Below are 24,185 nucleotides of genomic sequence, written 5' to 3'. Positions count from 1 at the left end.
TCTGCATTTTAGCACCAAGGCCAATAAGAAGACTATCAATTATTTTCCTTTATAAGATTTTCTCTTCTCCAAAAACTTGCTAACAAACTTCTCATTAAGGTAGATATTGGCTGTTTAAGCATCATTTTTTTTTTTAATGTTGTAGGATGTGTCAGTAGTTCATTCCTTTCTTTTATTGCTTTTTAAAAATTGAAGTATAGTTGCTACACAATATTATATCTTACAGGTGTACAAAATAGTGATTCATAATTTTTAAAGATTATCCTCCATTTAAAGGTATTTTAAAATATTGACTATATTCCCATGTTGTATAATATATTCTTGCAGCTCATTTTATACATAATAGTTTTTACCTCTTACTTCTCTACCCCTGTATTGCCCCTCCTCCTCCCGTCTGTTAACTACTAATTTGTTTTCTGTATCTGTGAGTCTCCTTTTCACTAGTTTGTCCTATTTTTTAGATTCTACGTATAAGTACTAGCATACAGTCTTTCTCATCTCACTTAGCATAATGCCCTCCAAGTCCATCTATGCTGTTACAAGTGGGAAATTCTCATTCTTTTTTATGGCTGAGTAATATTCCATTGTATATATACTGTATATATTATGTGTGTGTGTGTACCACATCTTTTTTATCCATTCACCTATTGATGGACATTTAGGTTGCTTCTGTATCTTGGCAAATGCTGCTGTGAACATTAGGGTGCATGTCCCTTTTCGAATTCATGTTTTTATTTTTTTTGGATATATCCCCAGGAGTGGAATTTCAAGCACCATTTTTGAATCCTGTTGGCATCATCTTATTAACATGGCACAAATGACCTGATTCCTGAAGGATGCCCTCTTCCAGTTAATATAATTTCACATGCTTATAATTAGATAAACTATTAGGTAATAAGGAATCACTTTAAAAAAAAAGCCCCAGTGAATTAGAAACTACTAATAGAAATGTTATTTCAGGTAAAAATTAAATTTCTAAGTTCAATTATTTTAGAAAAAATATATTACAATTAATGTATATTTTGTTATGAGATTACTTTTTCTCCTTCTCTCTGAATATATTTTGTCTGATTGTGCAAAGAAAGGATAAAAGGCATTTTAGTCTTAAAGTTCAAACGCTGTATGTCTTTACAGCAGGAATGATACATGTCACAGAACAGTCATTCCTTGAAGTTCTAGGCATAAGGGAAGATTTTTTCAGCTTCAATTGGTAAAATCAATTTGTGGATCCTTGTAAAAGAGACACAAAACATCTTTTTTGTGGTGCTGTCTGTCTGTCTTAAGTTTAAGATGAATATTTGGTCTTAGAGAATATTTAATTGTCCCTAATACCGACTTTGTTTGAAATTTACCTTTTGTTTCATTTATTAGTTGTGGTGAGCCTCCCAAATGATGGGTAATAGCATTTATTAAGTGGTAAAATGCGCTGAGCTAGGACCCGCACCGGGCTCAGTCTCTCCCGGCTCTTTAAGGACTAACAATACAAAACTGAAAGCAAAGGAAAGTCATAGTGCAAGTCATCCCAGCAAGAGCCACATTGGCCGTTTTTTTCTTACAGAGATCCAATGGTCTGGAGTTTGCAACACTATCAAGCCATTTTCAAAACAAGACTTTCCTGTCATTTTAATACTTTGATTTCTATTGCTGTAATCCCAGGCATTCTCTAATTGTTTCAAACAGGTGTCTGTTAGTGTATTTTTCTCTGTTTAGGACCTTCGGTAAACTTTCCAAATTGAGCTGTTTTGTCAGACAGCGTCTGCTAAGCCCTGGGCCCACACAATATCAGTAAATGTGCTTCTATTTAGCTCTCTATTTACAGTCATAAGAGAAATAAACATATAAAATAAATGCATCTCAATGCATAGCTGTGCAGGAGTACAGATGTTTTATTAATGAAAATGAATCCAGCTTTTTGTAAGTCATGGCAGCAATATAACATTTCATTGTTTGGTTCTGTGCTAGACAGCCCCTGCTGTTTCTACATAGAAATTCCTGTAATGCCTAATGGACATCTGGAAGAATTCAGCCAATTAATCGAATTCACATAGGAGCTAGGCTAATGGCTGTCTGAAAGGCAGATCACATTAAATCAAACTTGCAATATGAATGAAAGCACTTAATCATACATGCAACATTCATTAGATGCAACACAGCAAGTGTTTTGATTACTTTAATGAAAGATCAGGTAAAGTGCATCAGCTGAACAGATTGAAAAGACAGCATGCTTACAAATGTTTGATTATACTGAATATCAACAGAAACAGTGCCAGTAATTTATAGCAAAACGTATTTGTAGGTGTCTAGAGCTGGGGAACTCAGTGAAATTCAGGGCCTTTGCTCAAAACAATCATTAATATATGATAAAATGTTAATCAGATGTCAGAAAAAGAGATTGCTACAAGTTTAGTAACTTATCTCTGGGTACCTTCATGTTTTGAGTTACTTGATGTCTCCTTGAACCCTAGTTTCATTTACAGTGAGGTAGACAGTTTTTTCCCCCAACGTCACTGAGAGAGAATTGACATATAATGTCATGTAAGTTTAAGATATACATTATTTGATATAGATATAAATTATTGAAATGATCACCACAATAAAGTTAGTTAACACATCCATCACCTCACATAGTTAGCTTGTGTGTGTGTGTGTGTATGTGCTGAGAACATTTAAGATACACTGAGGTACATGGTTTTTCAGTGAAAAGGTGTTACTAAACTAAAAACACTTGATATGTTGGACTCTAAAAATCTCATGACAGGAATTAAAATGTTATCCTTAATGACTGTTCCTGCCTTCTGGATTCATGAGTATTTTCTACCTTCTCTTCACTGATTATCTCAAATTCTTCCTGATGGTCTGTAGGAAGAAGCCTTATAAGGTGCATTCCTACATAATATTAATGCTGCAAATGGCATTTGCAGCTTTTTGGGTGAAACAACAATAAAGGATTTTTATATTTACCATCTCTCTGTATATGTCTACACATACATGAAGAATTTCCTTTTGGTAAATAATTTCAATATTAGAGAAGACTGCCTTTATAGGTGGTAGAAACCACTTTTTCCTGAGGTTTAACAAAAGGACTGATTTTTATCTCCCTGGATTGATGTATGACTCTAAAAACAGGGAAATGGGCATAGGACCTTGAAAGTCCAATGTTATTCAATTCAAGCCAATGAATGTGCAGTAAGTACTCAATTGTCCTCAACTGTCTTAGTGCTATGTGTGATACCAAGATGTGAAAGATATGGGTGGGCCATCATAGTCACAAGGAGTTTATGATAACCTATCCAGCAAAACACACAAAGAAGTCAAAGCAATGGCAATAATGAACAAGTGAAAACTGCAATCCAGAATGTTTTCAAGCAGAAGCTAAAGCACTGATTTATAAATTCTGTAGAAAGTCAGAAGAGCTAAAATAATGGGGAAGTTTGCATTTGAATTGCTTAATTCACTGGATGAGAAATATAATTTAAGAGAATTAAAATTTCACTATTGCAGAATTAAGCATTACAGAAAAATCTAGGAACACTGTTTTGCCTTTTTACAGAGATGTTAAAAATTGAGTGTAATTCCAAGTACTATCCAAATATCAAATTGCACAATATGTTTTGAGGCTTAATGAGTTGACTGTTTTTCACAACAGACTAGGAATTCTTCCTCTTCCCAATTTCCTTCCATTACACACATATTCACAAAAAGGGAAAGAAAAACCAGTGGGTCTTTATATAACCATTATTCATAGTCTACCAACCAAATAATTCTTTTTCTACCGATGACTGCTTGAATGTTAGCAACATACTAAGCATAAAACTAGAAAGAAAGCCTCATGTGATACTACTGATTAGGAGTTGCCAAAACATTTAGCTCCTGTCACAGTTAGTTTAAAATGTCCACACTGTCAGCTGCTTACCCTGCATGTAATGAAAAATGACAGGCGGGGGGATCTGAGTGGTAGAGCCCATGCGTAGCATGCACGTGGTCTTGGGTTCAATCCTCCATACGTCCATTTTGAAAAATGGCATTGTTTTCTGAACTATGTGCTTTCTTGCCCCATTTTTTTGTTCAATCGCCTTTTTAAAATGGGTTAAGTAATCTTAGAATTCCAAGTTGTCAATGCTTCTGTTGGAAAATGTTAACACAGTTGACCTTGAACAACGTGGTGGGGGTTGGGGCACCAAACCTCCTTACAGGGACCCGTAATTTGTGGTCCCTCCCTGTCTGCAGGGCAGTTCCCTCCTGTAGGCATTCGGCACCTGCGAGTTCAACCGACCCATGGCGATTGGGTCATGTAGTTCTGCAGTATTTACTGGTGAAAAAAATCCCCAGACAAGTAGACTTATGCGAGTTAGTCGGGGGTCAGTTGTAATTATTTGTATTAGCTCAGGTAGGTTGAGACAAACTAAAAAACTTGGTTTCTGCCCACTGGCAGATCTTCGCCTATTTCTTTGAGTGACTGATCAGGAACTGTCACTTCAGATAGGTTTTTAATCTCTTCTGAAGCGTTATCCTTCACCCTGGAGAGCTCTTCTATGATGAGAGTTCACTAATGATCATTCCTGTCTGTCAGTCTATTACTACCTGGTTATCTGAATGTATCTTTAATTTTTCTGACATCTTCTGTGGCTTTGTTCTCTGGGCAGGTTAGACAGAAACTGCAGCTACATGATCTCCTCCTGTTGTGATTTGGGATCATATTTTCCAGATATTTGAGACCATATGTTTCTGAGATACCTGAAAACCTGTTTGCATCAAAAATTTATTCTTTGCTATTCCTCTAATTTATTTTCCTGAAGAGAGTCTGGGAGCGGAGGAGGCAGAGTGACTGTGCCTCCTTTCATGTGTGTCTGGGAAATGCTCCTTCTCCCGGAATTCTGGAAGGAAACATTACTCCAGTGTGGAGTCCAGTGCTTAGTCCTGCTTCCTACATAGAACCTCCGGAATCAGACAAGTAGCTTCATAGCTGGTGAAGTGTTTGCTTCATTGCACTCCTTCCTTCCCGTTTTCTTAAAACTGGCTAGGTAGTCGAAGGATTTGTGATTCCTGGAGTTCCTCCTTCTCAGGGACCAGCCCAATGGGAAAATTGCAAATCATTTTATTCAAATTCAGTGGTTTTATATTCTCAATTTGTAATTCTTCTACCAAAGTTTTCATCCTCTGAACCCAACTCAGAGTGAGATGGAGAGAAAGTTGTGATTTCTTGCCTACTCATGGGGAAAAAAACTCCCTCCTATTCTACTAGGCTTTCCCTGGGCTGTTTTCAGAGGTGTTTCATTGTTACTTTGGTTAAGGTGACTCTTGAGTTGTTCATTTTCGTAATTTTTCATGATGTGTTTTCTAACAATAATGATAATACCATCTATTGAATGTCTACATTGGGTTAGGTATGTGTAAGTATCGTTTACAGTAAAACTATCTTCACAACTCTCCAAGGAAAGTAGTATTTTAAAGATGAGGAAACAGAGGTTCAGAGAGGTTAAGTAAGTTGTCCAGGGTAACACAGCTACCAAGTTGCAGAGCCAGGACAGGAACTTGGGTCTGTCCAACTTCAAGGCCTCCCTAGCTAATTTACCCAACATCATCCTTTCATTGTGTACTTTATATACTCCTCTATTCACTTTTTAAAAAGTATGTTTAAAAATATGGAACACTTCACAAATTTGCATGTCATCCTTACACAGAGGCTGTGCTAATCTCTGTATTGTTCCAATTTTAGTGCCGCCGAACAGGCACCTTGATTCCCTTTTATTGTGTTCTTTCATCCTGTACTTTGATGCATTCTAAGAGCAGCTTTCTGAAGAAATGATTGTATAGTAGGTAGAAAAGGGTCTTATATCTTGAAATCTTATGGTGGAGTCCTCTATCAGCAGCTCCGAAGAGAAGAGTTCAGTCCAGATTTGCAGATGCACAAAAGCCATCCCGATGAACTCCTGGAGCCTTGTCAGGCAGTTCTCAGCACCCTGGTTACTTTGAGTTTGGAAATAATGAGCGGCAGCCCCTCCAGGCTCAGACCAGTTTGGCTCCAAAGACTTTCGCGGTGCAGCTAGCTTAGGAAGTGCAAAATGTTATGTCATTACTTTAACTCATTTATTAAATATTTAGTGTGAGTAGACCATTGTGCTAGGTACTCTGTAGATAAACTCAGTCACTTCCCTCAAGGGTGTTCACAATGTCATGGGAGAGATAATCTATTCAATTAATACCCAGATAGGTCTGGTGGACACAGAGCATGAATACAAGGTCATGTAGTGGCCCCGGTCTCTGAAAGTGCCGTTGCGAAGCGTTAAGTCATGAATTAGTATGCGGGAGGAGCCTTGGGGGTGAGATTAGACTGTACACAGGTCCTTAAGCTATAAAACAGATAATGTCTGAGTCAGTTCTAGGCAGGTTCTTGGAAGCTATCTATGATTCGACAGCAGTGAAACCAGAAGAGGTAACAAAGAAATAGAAAAGGAAAGCAGTTGAAAGAAATAAAACCAAGCTTCAACATTCAGTAGCAAAACAGTGTTTCTTCTGAAAGTTCAAGGGGACAAACAAAAACTAAAGCAAAATGGCCAACTTGAGAGGAAATGGAAGAAGAGATGACAATACAGTTTTTATTTCCATTAGCCCTCACACCTAAGGTTTTTAAAGTGCTTTACAAAATATTATGCTTCACAATAGCTTCATGAGACAGGCAAGTGCTATTATCTCCACATAAAGGTGGAGAAAAGAAGGCACAGGGGTTTGCTTCTTTTATGCCAAGTGAGGCCAAATATTTTGTGGAGTATTTGAAATACGACTTGAAAATAGAGAAGCAAAGAGAGAGAAGGCTGGAAGAATCTGTAATTGAGGAGCATAATTTCACACCACCTAAGTGTCTAGAGAACGTTAATATAGTGAGTCCTCATTTCCAGTGAAGTGGAATGAAAGCCTTGAATTGCTTCAATGCACCACGTCGTGCAAATAGCAATTTCAGTTTCAGAAAATCCTCCACTCGTAGTAGAGTTGTTCAGTGAAAATGGTCATGATGAGGATTTCACACATAATTGTCCAAAATATGCTCATAGTTGTACCCTGTATATCTGCAGAATATAGCTGTGCAAACTCTCTCAGTTGCAATATGAAATAATTCTGGGCATCGTGTAGACTCTTAAAATATACTAATGAAGATCTACTATGTTTTGGCTCCACTGTGTTATTTATTCACGTATCTCTTTCCCTTCCCCTTCTTGCCTTTTTATATTCTGCTTTTTCAGTGTTCTCTTTCATTTTGGAACTTTCTTTAAGGAGTTCTGCCCGGGGAAGACAGAGGCCATGGCTCAATAAGAATACACACTGTCGTCCTCACTTCTCATTTGTAAAATATATACAAAAGATACATGCATATTGATTTCCTTTATGTAAAGACTGTAAGTCTCAGCATTCCCAGTGAGAAGACTAGTACTTAGAGTAATCTGGTTTTATATTTTTCAGTAGAGTGTTTGAATCAAAACATTGAGAAGGTTAGGTTGTCTATCGATAGGTTTCTGAGCAAACTAGGAATAAAGCCTATTGATCCCGACACCAAGTTAGGACTTTTCAAGCAGTTAGCGCTCGTGAATATACTACGTGGGATTGTTTTAATTAACCTAGCTCCCTAATTCTTGTTCCAGAAAAGTAACAATGCTGCCCTCAGTGTTAGACTAGTTTCAAGGGATTAGTCACAATTAACCTTTTGGGGGAACAAATCAATCTCTTTATTCATAATAGATAGAAATTATTAAAGCTGCTGACATTGGAGTTTCAATTTTATTTTGAAGTTATGACGTCCTATCTAAGGAATTATATTTAAATATGGCTGTAAGTCTTTTTCACCTGGTTCAGGGGAGAATTAAGCCCTAATGCCCCAAGGCATCCATTATGTGTAATAAATGAATTTTCTCCTGTGTGCCTAGAATAGCACTTGTTTTGTACCAGCCTTGGGAGAACTGAGAAAATAGTTAAGTCATTTTCTGTGTTGTAGTTCAGGTGAGGGATCTTAGTTAAAAATGTCTAAGTTTTCTTGGTTTAGTCTTTGCATTTCTCCCTTCTCGTAACAACCTCCCCTCCTCAGCAAAATATTAACAACAACCAACCTTTGGGTAAATGTACTTTACTGAAAAGCACAACACTCCTTACACATGAGCACTGTAGTTACAATGTACCTGGGCAGGTAAAGGTTTTATTAATGACAGGCAACTCGATTATGCAATAGCAGCCAGGCCAATATTCTAATTAGCTCCATGTCAGGTCCTGGGAGAAAAAGAAAGGAAGCAAAGGAAATGTAGCCAACCCTGAGACTTCCTCTCCTGCTCTCTCACAAAGTAGTGTCTTCTTTAATAATCGTTTCCAACACAGACACACACGCACACCTGCAGGATTTAACATTTTCTATTAAACAAGCGTGGTTGATATTTTAACAATAGAGAATCAAAAACCAAGAAAGATGCTATTATAATTGATCTTATGAGCTATCATATTCTGAAGTTAGAAAAGATTAAATGAAACAAAATAAAACCAACTTACCAATAAGAATAATGAAGATCAGAGAATATGCTAATTTCCTGTGACAGATACTTACTCTGGTCTTTACTAATGTTTCTCCTGGGTTTTCTCTCCAGTAATGAATTAACACTACACTCTGTTAGTAAAGGAGATCGTTTTAGTAAATAGTGATAATTTTTCTATTTATTTTATCCATGCTGCCTTTATTGTCTTCTTCTAAATTATTGCTTCTTGGGCCATGTGGGTTTGGTGCTATAAATGCTGATCAAAAGGTTCCCCAACCAAAAAAGTGACACATATATTCTTCTAGTGTGTGAATTATTTCCTGGGCATTATGACTGAGTTTTGGAATCTGGGTTTATTTGTTTAAAACAAGCAATGGTGGAAATTAAAATATAGAAAACAGCAAAGGGAAGCGGAAGGTTCTCCTTCTTCTGAAAACATGCTTTGCAAGCTGGCCTAGTGCCTCTTTTGATTGCCCCCAAATTAACATATACTTTTAGGCGAATGTCACATAAGGAGATGAGCCATAGATTTCAAAGGGCATCATATAAATGTGACTAAGATCAATAGCGTTACCAGATTCCTAGATTTTATGTCATGAAATGGTGAGTAATGAATAGTTTGTTCATTTAGCCTGAAATATATAGTCATCCCTCAATATCTGAGGGGAACTGGCTCCAGGACCCCCATGGATTCCAAAATTTGCAGATGTTCAAGTCCGTCATGTAAAATGGCATAGTGTTTGCAAATAACCTACACACATTCTCCTGTACACTTTAAATCACTCTAGAGTACTTACAATACCTAATACAATTTAAATGCTGTGGAAATAGTTGCCAGAGTGTGCAAATTCAAATTTTGCTTTTTGGAACTTTGTGGAATTTTTTTTCTGGAATATTTTCGTTCCGCAATTGATTGAATCCATAGATGCAGAACCTGTGGATATGGAGGACTGACTATAGAATTATCATCCTTGTTGGATAGAGTACAATGATCATTCCGCCTTAGTACAATACATAAGAAGTTTTCCAATGAAATCATCTCACAACCAGTGTATCTCATTATTAACCTCTGATATAAAACTTGATTTCAACTAAATCTAATTATGTTGCAGGGAATCTAGCATTAGGATGTTCTGTAAGTACACATGAAGGGAAGACAGTCTTTGTTTTGCCTACATTTCCTGTTGATGTAGCATAAAATATTACTTATGACATCTAGGACAATGATTTAGGAAATAATGTCACCAGTTAAAGCTATGACATGGATGTAATACATAGTTTCAGTCAACCTATCACACACAAATCTTCAGGAAACTAGGCTTTATTGGTTCAGATACTTGCCTGCTTGCTTTACAGAACACTTTGTTAAGTGAAAGGAAGAGTAATGTCTCCAATTGAAAAATAGAGGGAGTTTGGGGCCAGCAGAATGCAATTGCCCAAGTTAGAGCAAACCAAATTGATCTGAAATCATTTAGATAACAATGTGATGGGCAGCGAACAGCATTTGTTTATGAAGACAGATTATGCCAGGCAAATCTGATTTATTCGGTCTTATAAAATTACTCAACAAGTTTGTGGAAAGAAAACTCCATGGACAAACAATATATCTAAATGTTTGTAAAAGCTTTTGATGTGGGTCTGCATGAGATTAAGATAATTGAAATGCTAGGAAGATGTTGCCTGGATAACAGTGCAATGGTGTGGTTATCAGATTTAAACAGAGTAATCATAAAAAATGGATCATAATATCTAATTGATGTATTTGGCAGAAGACCATAAAAGAGCTGGTGTCTTTATAGATCAATATTGTAAGCAAGTCTGAAAATGATTTAGTCCACAAAAAATTCATTTACTCTTTCTTCAGGAGGTAACCATGTCATAAATAAAAATTAGTTCAAAATACTTTACTTTTTTGTCCAAAATGAACTATTACTTTATTCTGGCCTCTACCAATATTTATAAGATTTATTATTTGTGGTGTCTGCTAAAAGCATTAAAATGGATAATCATAAGCTTGATAGGTTTTCAAAACACAGTCAAATTCAATAAAATTTTATATAGATTTGTGACTAAATTCCTTTATAGATTTTTAAGAACTGAGAGATCATTTAAAAGCAAATAGCAGGAGGGAGGGGAACAGCTCAGTGGTAGAGTGTGTGCTTAGCACGCATGAGGTCCTGGGTTCAGTGCCCAGTACCTCAATTAATAAATAAACAAACAAATAAACAAACCTAATCCCTCTCCCCCTAAAAAAACCAAAGAGAAATAAAAAAAAAAAAAACACCTTAAAACAAGTAGCTATAGGTACCAGAAATGAGGACAAAGACCAAATATGCATTTCTTATTATAAATCACAAAGTCACAGCTTATAAATTGGAACTACATTTTGGAGGACATGTTTTTAACATCTAATGGAAGTTTTAAAATATGCATTCTCTCTGACTTAGCATTTCTCAACTCTGTACCTACCCCAGAGAAACACTCCTAAATTGGTACAGAGACACAGGGATATGGATATTATTAATCATAGAATTAAAAAAAAATCTTTATTTATTTTATTTTATTAGGGGGGAAGGTAGTTAGGCTTATTTATTTTATTTATTTTTAGAGGAGGTACTTGGGACTGAACCCAGGACCTTGTGTATGCTAGGCATGTGCTCTACCACTTGAGCTAGACCCTCCCAAACTAGAATTTTAATTGTGAGCACACAGAGCAACAGCAAAACAAATGATGGCATATGCACACTAGGGAATATGATGCAGCAGTGAAACAGAAATAGGTGGATCCATGTGTCATACTGTGGAGTGACTCCCAAGACAAAATGTCTTGTGGATAAAGCAAACTGCAAACAAACAAACAAAAAAAAGCAAATAGCTATAGTAATGGTAATAGTTTTGAGAGAAACTTAAACTAACTATAAATAAAAATTAAGAAAAGAGGATATGGAAGAAAAAAGGAATACAGTGTGATGTGTTTTAGAGTCTTATTGTCAAATGGTAGAGCACATGCTTAGCATGCATGAGGCCCTGGGTTCAATCTCCAGTACTGCCATTAAAAATAAATACATTTTAAAAATCCCAGAATGATAAAGAAAGGTTGAAATAAAAAGAAGAATACCTTGCAAACGCCAACCAAATGATAGTGTAGCTAGAGGAAAACATCAGACAGAACAGACTTTGGGTCAGAAAGCTGAATTGCAGAATTGCTGCAGATAAAGAAGGATACTTTCTACTGATGAGACATTCAATTAACCAAACAGATACTGCTTTTCATTCATATGCACATGTAACTAAGTCTCAGTATACAGAGCAGAAATGGAGAGACTACAAAGAGAAACGATCTACCATGTATCTGTGGGAGGGGGCATGTACACATATGATACACGGTATGTACAACTGCAAAATACATACACATTCTTTTCAAGCACAGGAATGGAATTTATTAAATCTAAATATATAGATGTAGATAAAGACCGACAAGGCCTTTTCCCCCCTAGACAGGTGGACAACCGTCATTATTACTCATTTGGATACGCACACATTATTCTGTGTAGTGAAAAGCTGGTTAGATAGTCTCTTACTCCTATGAGTTTACAAGCAACACCAAGCCTATAAACACTGAGAGCGAGCACAGTGCTGTCAAGGGTATTAGTTGATCTCATTCAATTTAATTCTCATTCTATGATGTAGATAGCTAATTGCTATACCTAATTTAGAGATTATTAATTGAGACTCAGAGAGATGAAGTAAATTTTCTAAGGTCACCTCTTCATTAGTGACAGTGCTAAAAAATTCAAATCTACTCTTTTTATGAGCCATGAACCAGCTCCAGAAAATACTTACTCCCTTGAGACTGGAAGTAAGGCGGAAGGTATTCTTATAGAAGAATTCTATAAAGTTAGGAAGATGAAGTCTTTGTGCAGCATTGACAAAGGTTTTAGTACCTGCAGTATAGGAGAGTTATACATTGAGCCAAAGACGCGGCTAGAGGGGTTTGATGAAAGAGGTATCTTACAAAACAGGGACGGTGCTAGCAATGTGGGATGTGAGAACGGCTCAGGTAAAGGGCTGTCATGTAGCCTGCATAACAGAATTTAAAAGGCCTCTCCATTGTGGCCTCTGATGCCATTGAAAATCCTTTTCTTCTAGCTCGAGCTCACTCTTCTCCAATTGCTTCCGGTTTCTGAAGTGAATCTCAGTTTCAGCAGGCAGTCTGTCCCGGCCAAGTGAAAGTCAGGGTGCAAGTCCCCTCTCCTATCAAGTGTTTAGGGTATAAGTTGTCTCTTTCACCTCTTAATGTGGGGGGAAACATGCTCACAGAGGTAGTGTAGTCATATATTTCATCAGCCAATTGTTCAAATCCATTCAATATTTGAATACTTAGGGCCGAGTCATCTTCTGTCAACTACTTTCATTTTCTCCTGGCTGAACTCCCTACCTCTGGTTTCATCCCACTCTCCCAACCTTCTCCACACCTTCACCGCCTCCCCAGAGCCTGACAACAGCACAGCCAGGTAGCTTTCCAAAACAAAGCTTTGATTATATCATTTCTATGCTTGAGGAAAAAAAAAAAAAAAATCAGCGGCTTTCTCTGAATAATTCCCACCCTCAGTTTAGTGTGGTATGTAATGCTCTTTGCGATCTGGCCCCAACTTCTCTTTCCAGCCTCAGCTCCGCCGCTTTGCACCCTATCCCTCACCACGGGGGACATCAGATGGATGGCCCACTTGTGGAGAATCCTGTGCTGTTGTGCCTGTGTGGCAAGAAACTGGGGCCAGAGAGGTGAAAGTACCTGCCCAGGTCATACTGCGAGTAAATGCCAGAGCTGGGGTTCAGACTGAGGCCTGACTCCAAATCGTGGGCTTCGTCCAGTAAACCACACTGACTTCTGTCTTTTGTATGTTTTTGTGAATCTTGTTTCAGTAAGGCAAAATTAATTTGGAGCATACATAAATGCTACGCATAATCAATGCTGTCTTGCAGCATATCAGCCAGTTACGTAAATTATTCTGTTATTTCTGGAGAATTTATAGTTGCCACTACTGTCAGTAGTTTCCTTCACCTCAGATACTTAAATAATAATAATAATACCTTCCATTCATCTGGGGCTCACTATATGCTGTACATTGTGCTAAGCCTTTAAAATACATGATAATATTTAATGATCACGGCATTCTTTGAGGTAATTATTACTCTTCCCATTTTGCGATGAGAAGCTGAGGCTGCAAAAGGCTAAGGAAGGTGCTTGAGGTTAAACAGCGAGCAGTGGAGCTAGAACTGAACTCAAGACCATCCCACATTATAGCTCGTGCCCTTGACGACTACACTACACAGTCTCTCTGACAGCTCCCAGATTAAACTTCTCAAAGACCTGCATCCTACCTGCCATCCCCAATGCCTGAAATTCTTTGTTTCCCACACAGGTGCTCTTATCCTGCAAGTATCGCCTTTCCATCTGAGTAGTCGACAAGCTTTTTTCTGCTCCCATTCTCCTAGTTTCTTGGGTCCTGAACGGCTTAAGATCATAGAAACCTTGGTTGTGAGCTGGGGTTGCTTTTCCCTGCAGGGAATGTCTTCAGAGGACAGGAATGGGAGTGATCTAAGCCATGGGTCAAGTGGCCGGGGTGGAGAAAAGGTCTTCCAAGGGTATAACAATTCAAAGAAGATCTTTCTATTCTTCTCATTTTTTTTAAATGCACCAAAATTCTAGAATCTGAAGCTCTTTATGACTTTTTCCTCCTTCCTCTGTGCTCAGAGTGGGCTGTAAGTCTGTAGGTTGCAGCAATATGAAACATAGAAGCCTTTTAAAATTTGGTGGCTCACTATTTTAGTCATCAGTTCATTTATTTATTTTTTTAACATTTTTTATTGATTTATAATCATTTTACAATGTTGTGTCAAATTCCAGTGTTCAGCACAATTTTTCAGTTATTCATGGACATATACATTTATGGATATGCCAGACATTGTTCTAGATACTGGATATATAGCTGTGAACAAAACAAAAAAATCTGTCCTCATGGACTTTAGAGCTTGCTGGGGAACAACAGACAATTAACAAATAAACAGATAAATATATACTGTGGTGACAGATAGTGGTAAGTCGTGTTGAGAGAAAGCAAGATGGGTAAAGGGAAGGACAATGATGAAGGGCACTGGTGGGTGAAGGGCTGCCGTGTTAGTGAAGGTGGTCAGAAAGATCTTTCTGAGGTGGGAATCTTTGAGTAAAGACCCAGGTGAAGTGAAGGAACAAGTCATGAGCATATCTGAAGAAAGAACATTGTGGCAGAATGAATGGCCTCGAGGTGGAAGTGGACTTGTCGGGTTTGAGGGGAGCAAGGAGATCCCCATGTATGGAGCACCATGAATGAGGAAGAGAGTGGGGCAAGACATGGTTTAAGGACAACCAGGGACCAGTCAGAGCTTGGGGTTTTATTCCAAATATGGTGGGAAGTCATTTGAAGATTCTGGGCAAAAGAGTGAAGTGACCAGATTTATATTCTAACAGGATCCATCTCGCAGGTGAATGACAGTGACTTTTCGGAGGAGCACAAGTGGAAGCAGAGAGACCACATAGTGCAGTGGTAGCCAGTCAGTCTGAGAGTGTTCAGACTCAGGAAGTGCTCGAAGGTGGAGCCAATAAAAATTGCTCATGGAATGAATATGGGATCTTTGGCTTGAGCCAAAAGTTTTTGGGATTTGGTTCAGGCAGCTAATTGAATAGAAATGCCATTTACCAAGGTGAGACTGAGACTTAGGAGAGGAAATCAAGAGCTTTGTTTTAGATGCACAGGAGAGCACTTGACCTTCACATTCTTGGGGGAGAAGAGGCCCCTGGTTGTAACCTTGTAAAGGGACACATCTGCATTGAGGTGAAGGAGCAGAAAAATGGAAGAAATTAAGTTCCTTCTGGGCAATCCTTCTGATAGTCAAGTGACTGAAAAGTAGGTGAGTCATCTGAGCTTGTCTAATACACACCATGATTTCAGGACAAGAAGTCTCTCCATACAAAAAAATTTCCCAACTGCTATTACCTTAAAATTCCTGAATTTAAATAAAAGTAATTTATTCCATAATTAGAGATAGGAAGCTTAAAGTGCAAATAGCTTGAGAGGTAATTCAGTGTTTATGAACTTTTATCAAAGTATGACAGAACAGGTGAAGGTCTTGATTGTGTGTTAAAAGGTCCTGAGTGTTAAAAACAGAAAACAGAAAACAACAGTGTCATTGTTAAAAGAAAAGATGTAGATAAAGAAGCAAAGATTTCACAGTCTTGCCAGGGACTGCCCAAGTTAGTATAATTTCTGAGTGTGAAAATGAAGAGGTGTTCGAATCTTGAAGGATTATCTGGGTTGATACCTAAGTGGAGAGTATCTGCCTAAATACTGTCTCTCCTCTTAGCCCTTTTTCTACCTTTAATTTAACCCCTAATCTCTTCTCTCAAATCTTCTTCAACTTAAAGGCCTGTGGTGTCACAGAGGCTTGTCACCTCTTTTCTAGGGCCAGAGTTCTGGAGAATGCTACTTAACTGTGCAATTCCCATTTGATGTCACCTGTCATTTGTCCAGCAGCGTCCTGGGGGAGGGGTACCACATCTAACACCAGAAAGGATTTAAGGCAGCTTGTACATGATTTTATCCCCTGATTATCAGAGTGATACGTGCTAATTGCAAAAAAAAAATTAACAAAAAAGTTTTAAAAGTAACAAGACTAAAATTCCTACTAACTGGAGGCAACTGCAACTTCATTAAGTGTTTTCATATTTTGGCATATTTCTTCCAGTGTTTTATTCATTTTCTTCTTTCATAATTGAGCTCTCTATTGCACATGCAACTTTCGCATCCTGCTGTTTTTGCTCAACATAAAGATACACATTTGTCCATGTCATTGCATTTTTATGGCTACCTAATCATCTGTAGTAGAGTAGCACCATGATTTACTCAAGGTAGTTTCTGATCATTTACAATTACAAATAACACTGTGATAAACAGCCTTGTGTGTAAATCTTTGCCCTTCTTACAGATGATCTACTAAAAGAGAAATTGGTGAATTAAAAGGGTATATATGTTTTTTAAAGTTTCTAATATTCATTGCTACCTTGATATCTAGAGTGGTTGTTATCAAGTTATACATGGGGGTAAGAGAGGGAGACCTGTTAGAACTATGGGATCTGTAGAAAATATTTGATAACAATTCTTCCTTTTCTTCCCTCCTCCCCTTCTCCTTCAAAGAATGCTTTTTATTTTGAACACACAGAATAGAAATGACTGTGTATTGTTATATACTAATCATTATTTGCTCTGTTTCATAGTGGTAACATAGTACTGTTAGATGAGTATCAGACAATTATTAGCCTACGTGGTGGCCAATACAAGTGTTACAAAGCATGGAGATTAGCAGAGGCACGTGTGCAGTGAAACTCAGGAAACTCTCCTTCAGTGGAGGTGGGACGTTCACTGGATATTGAGGGAATGGGGTGGGAAGGAGAGGAGAGGTCAGAGAAGGTGGTCCCCAGGAAGGGGATGGAGTGGGAAGGAGGTGGATGTTACCCCCAGAGGAGGGGGAGTTGCAGGGACAGCAGAGCAGTGCCCAGAGGGTCTGCACTTCCCCACACAGGCAGAGCTGGTAGGAGGGCAGCCTGGGAGCAAACCCTTTGGCAACAGGGGGTTGGGGAGGTATGTCACAATGTCCTTTGGGGCAACCAGAGATTTCAGGGTAAATTTCTGTAAAATGGTTGTTGGAAATAAAACCAGCTCTGTGCAGGCCAGGCCCTCTCCTACACAAATTTGTTTTCCTGAAAATAAAGATACTGCTTGAACGCTGTGTTTCTAAACTATAACAGAAAGAACACACAGCAATTACTTGATTTGATTGAATAGATGTACAGATGGAAGCCAGGATGTCTGGAAGCCAGGATGGTTGGAAGGATGCTTGGATAGATGGATGGACACACTTGCTCTCCATCTAATAACCAGCACCATTCATTCAAAAAATATTTATTGAGTATCAGCTCTATGCCAATCACTTCATTAAGTATTTTCACATTATAATTGCTCTTTTGACTTCTTAAGTTTCCATTATTATTATTATTTTTCCTAGAAAAAGTCTGCACTCAAAAAGGGGAAGGACTGAGGGGAGGAGGCTTGTATATCTTTGTTTCCTTTTCTCTCTCTGGCAGAAAGTTAGGCAAAGATGTTTTCCCGTATGCAATTTCAAAAGCAAATATCACTTTCTTATTTTAAAACTTTAATTGGCTCCCTGTCCTGTGTATTAAGGTCCAAATTATATGACCTAGTCCTTGACATTCTTTTCAGTCTGATATGCCACGATTTTGCCTTCCACTCTTTCTTGGTGTGTGTGTAAAAATTTTTATTGCAGTAAAATATAGATCACAAAAATGTCCATGTGTACAACTGTAAGTGTGCAATTCAGCGTTATTAATTGCATTAACAATGTTGTCCATTTGTCAGCGCTATTGATTAACAAAACTTTTTCCATCACTCTAGAAAGAAATTCTATAACCTTTAAGCTATAAGTTTCCAGTCCCCAAGTCCCTGACAACCGATAATAATCTACTTTCTATTTCTGTGAATTTGCCTATTCAAGATATTTCATTAAGGGAAATCTTCTAGTATATTTCTTATTGTGCCTGGCTCATTTCACTTAGCGTGTTTCAAGATTTTCAGTGTTTTTGAGATCCACCCATGTTTAGTATAGCAGTACTTCATTTCTTTTTATGATGAATAATAGTCTGTCATTTGCATATACCATATTTTGCTTATACGTTTATCTGTTGGTGTGCACTGGGTTGTTTCCGTCTTCGGGCTACTGTGGATAATGCTGCAATGAACACTGGAGTACAAGTATGTACAAGTACAAGATTCAGTCCCTGTTTTCAATTCTTTTGTGTGTATAACTGCAAGCACAAAGGCAGGGTCAATTGGTTGAGAGCAATTCTTAGAGTACTGTGCACCCAGGGAAAAGCCCTTCTGGAGAAGGAGCTGTCTTAAAGTTCTTACATCAGATTTTCCATACCACACAATATATCTGGGTCATTAGGAGAAAAAGGAAAGGAGAAGAATTGAAAGGGAGTTGAGTTAGAAGTGGCAGAAATTATCAGTTTGGGAAACAGTTTACACTATTAAAGGACTCAAATATTTAAGGAGTGATTCAGAATAGTAGTTTGGATTATAAAGTGTCAGGTTTATTTATTTTTGTTTGATTTCATGCTATTTAATAGGAGACATCATAATGATGGTGTTTTTCAAACTGTGCATCCTAATCCATTAGTGAGTTAGGAAATAAATTTGTTTGCTATGATCAGCATTAAAAAAAAAAGAAAATTGAATTGAATAGGAAAATACAAAAATGCATTGTACCTAGTTAAGGGGAAGTATTATTTGTGAAACTTCTGTTTCAGTTACATGTGTGTACTATAAAATGTATTTCTTATTGTGGGATGGGATCAGGAAAAAATTATTTAAAGCCTCTGGGGTACTGGAAAGTCTGAGCTTTGGAATTAGCCAGAGCTTGGTTCGAATCTGGGCTCTGGGAGACTTCTGTCAGTTTAGTAACTTCTTTGTGGCTCAATCCCCTTATCAAAAAAGGAAAGTAATAATATCTGTTTTGTTTGAAAAGATTAGAGATTACTTAAGTAGAATACTTAAAATACAGTCAATGATTAACAAATATTTAATTATCTCCAAATTTTCCCATAAGTAACGCTCTCTGTGTAAAGATACTTGATTCACTAGAAGGAAGACAATATATGTTATTGATGACTAGATCTGTTATGCTGTAGTCTATTTTGAAAACACATCGCTCAGTCTGTTTCTCCAGTCTGGTTCAGGAAGGAGGCTTGAACACACCGTTTTTCCCCGTTCCTATTCTCAGAGTGTACTTTTCTAAATTATGGATTTGGGGCATTTTATCATACATCTGCCATATATTCCCTAATTATTTCATAGTTCAGCTAGTATTACAAACTTTCAAATCTCTTCTAGTGCTTAAAACAGTGCTGGATGAAAATGTATTGGGGTTTTAAGGGTCCATAGCATACCTTTTGCAAAGTATCACTTATACAAGGGGAAGCAGATGCAATCCTGATTCCACCAGTATTTCTCACTCAATCTACTCCATGCTAAACAGGTCAGTTAAGCACTGTCATGTCTCTGGGTAGTGCAAGTGGAAGGTGTGAACAGAGAAACCACTTTATGTGAGGACAGTCGAAAATGAGATCCGATTTCCCTCTCCCCACTCCTATGCCCATCGGGGAGGAAGCATTTATGAGCCCCGAGGACCAGGGCCCAGAAACCTGCTGGCGTCCTGAGCTCCAGAGGCTTGCCAGCACGCACGGTCTCCCGCACTGAGAGCCCTTCTTCCCAGATGAATTCTCATAGTATCACAGACGCGCGCAGTCTAGATCGATACTGGATTGCAGACGTGCTCCCGCCGTCAAGTGTAGGCACAGGGCGGTGGATTTAGCCGCCCTGCCGCTCTGTCGCAGCTTCTCATCAGCTCGATACGGGCAGAGGAGGTTAACCCGTTCCCCGGCTGACACCCAACCGGTCAGCTCCCCGGCACCCGCGGCCCCGTCGCCCTTCCTCTAGGCTCTGCTGCTGCAGGGCGGGGGCTTTTCCACCAGGCTCCCACGGGGCTGGGCAGCAGGGTCCCGCCCGCAAGGGGGGCGCTTTGAGGTGGCCTCTTAGCCAGGCTCCCCAGACGGCCTCCCGGAGGCGGCTGAGGCGGGCAGTGCGGAGCTTGCTCACACTCCGGACCTTACCTTCTTGAGCCTTCGCCCGGCAGGCAGCGTGGGGAGGCTGCTGCGGGCAGCCTCTAAGCCAGCCGCGGGGTCCAGGCCGGGGAGCCGCCCGCACCGCCGCCCGCCTCAGGGACCCCTGCGAGCCCAGCCCCGCGAAAGCCCCGCCCCCGTACCCGCTCCCACTCCTGATTGGCGAGTCCGGCCCAAAGGCGACCTGGCTGTCCCCCGGCCCGCGTCTCAGCTATAAAGGCGGCGGACGCATGACGGCCGTGGCGAAGCTCGGATAGCTGCGGTGCTCTCCCGCTCTCAGCCCCCGCGGCGCCCCCGTTACTCCTTGCCCCCGACCGCTCCGACTCCACCATGCCTAGGGGCTTCCTGGTAAAGCGAACTAAACGGACAGGCGGCTCGTACCGAGTGCGCCTAGCCGAGCGGGTCTTCCCCTTGCTGGGGTCCCACAGGGCGCCACCCTTCCCCGAGGAGGCTTCCAGTGCCCCCCAGCCCAGTGCCGAGCAGGCGGCATCCCCCGCCCCGGAGGAGGAGGTGGCCCACGAACTGTCGGGGTCATCCTGTCAGGCAGCGAGGGTGAGCCCAGGGGCGGGCGGGCGGAAAGGCGCGGGGTGGAGGGCGGATGTCAGGGAGGGTCCCGGGCCCAGCCCCAGCCCCACGAAGCCAGCCGGCGCGGAGCTACGCCGGGCGTTCCTCGAGCGCTGTCTCAACTCGCCTGTCTCTGCTGAGTCCTTTCCCGGGGGAGCCGCCGCCGTGGCCGCTTTCTCCTGCTCGGTGGCGCCAGCAGCCGCACCGACCTCGGGGGAGCAGTTCTTGCTGCCGCTCCGGGCACCGTTCCCGGAGCCCGCGCTCCATCCGGACCCTGCACCCCTCTCGGCCACCCTTCACGGCCTGAAGCGGGCCGCCGGCGGCGAGCGCCGCGCCACGGCACCTCCCGGCTGCGCGTCTGGACCCTCCGCCGCGGTAGTGAAGAAGCCAAAGGCCATGAGGAAGTTGAGCTTCGCCGATGAAGTCACCACGTCCCCTGTCCTGGGCCTGAAGATCAAGGAGGAGGAGCCCGGAGCGCCGTCCCAGGGCCTGGGGGGCAGCCGCACACCGCTGGGGGAATTCATCTGCCAGCTGTGCAAGGAGCAGTACGCAGACCCCTTCGCTCTAGCTCAACACCGCTGCTCCCGCATCGTACGCGTCGAGTACCGCTGCCCTGAGTGCGACAAGGTCTTCAGCTGCCCTGCGAACCTCGCCTCACATCGCCGCTGGCACAAGCCCCGTCCTGCGGCGGCAAATGCCGCCACAGTCTCCTCAGCCGACGGGAAGCTGCTGCCTTCGTCGGCCTCGTGCTCCCAGGATACTGGGGCTGTTGCGTCTTATCTGGCCGAGGGTAAGGAGAACAGCCGGGCAGAGCGAACTGCGGATCAGCACCTGCAGGCCGGGGACAGCTCCAGAGCGGAGCAGCACCAGGACAGTGCCCGGCATCAAGGCCTCCAGGTGTTGTCCCACCCCGACCCACCGCTGCCTCAAGTCCCTTATACGGAGGGGGTATTGGGGCGCCGGGTGCCTGGGCCGGGCAGTGCCAGTGGTGTTGGGGGCCCCGAGATCTTCGTGTGCCCATATTGCCACAAAAAGTTCCGTCGCCAAGCCTATCTGCGCAAGCACCTGGGCACTCACGAGGCGGGCTCGGCCGGCACACTGGCCCCGGGCTTTGGCGCCGAACGCGGCGCCCCACTCGCCTTCGCTTGCCCGCTGTGCGGGGCGCACTTCCCGTCGGCAGACATCAGGGACAAGCACCGGCTGTGGCATGCGGTCCGCGAGGAGCTGCTCCTGCCCGCTCTGGCCGGGGCGCCCCCTGAAGCACCGAGCCCAGGCGGGGCATCCGACGCGAGTGCGCAGCAAATTTTCTCTTGCAAGCACTGCCCGTCCACTTTTTTTAGCTCCCCGGGGCTGACCCGGCACATCAATAAGTGCCACCCCTCAGAAAGTCGGCAGGTACTGCTGCTGCAGATGCCACTGCGGCCGGGTTGTTGAGGGCCAAGAGCCGAGGAAGATTGTGAGGCTGGCCTTGGAGGAAAGAGATCATGGGAATCTCTGTGGGGATTTTTTCAACTTTCAAGTTGACTGTCTTTCCTTCATTTTCTCTCCTAAAACTCCCAGTAGTCAATATTCCGCCAGAGGAGCGGACAGCGAAATGTAAAATCTCTGTAGAGCAGGTATGTATGTGGTATAAACTTTCTCGGTCAAGAACCGTCAGCTTTAAATCCTTCTCACTTTCCCCGCGAAAATAGGATTCCACCCTTCGTCCCCCTCCACCCTCACCAAACTCTGCAGATCCTAACGAATACTATATGACTTGTAATTCCTATGGAAAGTCGCAGTGAATGCGTGCATGTCTCAGTGTCTACAAAGGATTCTAGCTACCCAAAGTGGTAGTCCTTAATCTTTTTTTCTCTTGCCATCGCAGGCGCCTATGTAGTCTCTGTCTCAGTAGGGTCAGATATCTTGCATTGTATATTCTGTGAATTAAAAGTTATGTGATTGGTGCCAAACTTACACTGTGGTGGGGGCGGAAATACAAGACTTGTGTCTGTGGGCAGGAAATGTAAGAGGATGTTGGGGCTTTTGAGGGATGTGGGGAATCGCCCTGGAAACTTTCGTTTTCTCAATTACAAGTATTAGTCCATTCTTCAGTGTTTGGAGGTGAGGAATAGCACCTCTTTACTGGAAGGAGTTGACACTCCCCCCAAATTTTCACTTTTAGCTATTCTGTGAGCAGTATTCAGGAAGAGATACTTAAAACCTTTAATATATTTTGGAGAATATAAATGCATTTCCTGAAGTTTGACTGTTTTAGTAGTTTCATCCGAATTGTTTAATGCTTCTGTTGTAAATCTCATAATATGTATTATATAAGATACTACGTTCAGCTTAAAGAAGATGTTAATACTTTTAATCCACTATGGAACTGAATGGCAATTCATTCAATATTCAGTGTTTTCTTTTCAGCAGCAACTGGTTTTTGAATTTCTTTCTGTAAGCATATTCAGTGTACATTCTGTACCTATGCCCTAATAGCTAGCGTCTGGGACACTGGCTGAGTACTTCTTGACAGATAAGCCCATATATGTAAGATGCTTACCACCAAATAAATGTTCATAGCCGGTGCTCTGTTGTGTTCTGTGTTTGTTTTAAGAATCCCATTGAACACAGCCTATTTTTGAAAGCCACATTTCTTGTCTCCCCAAAGCCAGTATCCTACTTTTTAATCTCACTGACCCATTTAGACGGAATACAGACAGGAGAAATTGTATTTTGTAAATGAATGTAATGGTGCAGAAATTCAATGGGAAAACTTCTTTTGAAATATGGCTGCACAGAATGAGCTCCAAAAGGCAGAGAATATGTACTGTTCTTTTAAATATTAAAGATACTTTCCCACCCAAAAATCTCAACAGAAAATACACTTTAAATACTTTCTTTTAAAAAAGGCTAGGTGAATAGTGTTATCCAGATGAATAAAATCATGTTATCTGTGTTAATTAAATTCACTATTTTCAAGTTGGTATTTTCACTCCATTTTGTTACCTATCAATCCATTAGCTGTTCATTTTTCAAAAAGGAAAGCACTATGGAAATGTGTACTTTAATTTTCCTTTCTGCAGTTCTTCACTTTGGTTGTGGGAAACTGTCTATACTGTTTAATCTTGTTCCCAGGGATTCTCTCTATCCATTTGTTTATGACCTCTACGTAAGCTTTCATGGGAATTTATTTTCTACACAGTTTTATAGGAATTTGTTTTTACTTATAAGAAAACCCAAAACTTAAGTGCACAGGAACTCTGAAAGCTTGCTTTAGAAACTGTCTGTAAAAAGTTTTGCTCCTGAATATATATTACAAAACAAAGTAAAGTTTAAGA

The 24,185-nt window shown here is 40.9% G+C and overlaps 1 protein-coding gene and 1 pseudogene across 1 annotated transcript; one reads left to right on the top strand and one right to left on the bottom strand.

Annotated features, from left to right (window-relative positions):
- Positions 1-5,636: 5,636 nt before the first annotated feature.
- Positions 5,637-5,732, bottom strand: LOC123612103 (U6 spliceosomal RNA; annotated as a pseudogene).
- A 2,210-nt stretch (positions 5,733-7,942) lies between these two features.
- On the top strand, positions 7,943-23,745 carry INSM2 (INSM transcriptional repressor 2). Its single transcript, XM_074365649.1, has one exon. The coding sequence runs from the start codon at positions 20,632-20,634 to the stop codon at positions 22,297-22,299; it is 1,668 nt and encodes a 555-aa protein (XP_074221750.1). The 5' UTR covers positions 7,943-20,631; the 3' UTR covers positions 22,300-23,745.
- The last annotated feature ends 440 nt before the right edge of the window (positions 23,746-24,185 follow it).

The sequence above is a fragment of the Camelus bactrianus genome, chromosome 6 (genome assembly GCF_048773025.1).
Source record: "Camelus bactrianus isolate YW-2024 breed Bactrian camel chromosome 6, ASM4877302v1, whole genome shotgun sequence".
NCBI classification, from domain to species: domain Eukaryota; kingdom Metazoa; phylum Chordata; class Mammalia; order Artiodactyla; family Camelidae; genus Camelus; species Camelus bactrianus.
The sequence above is the reverse complement of the archived record's forward strand: the minus strand, read 5'-3'. Positions and strand labels throughout refer to the sequence as shown.

Bases quoted from the DNA above. Each gene is read 5' to 3' on its own strand.
- INSM2 (XM_074365649.1), top strand. From the start codon at position 20,632: ATGCCTAGGGGCTTCCTGGTAAAGCGAACTAAACGGACAGGCGGCTCG.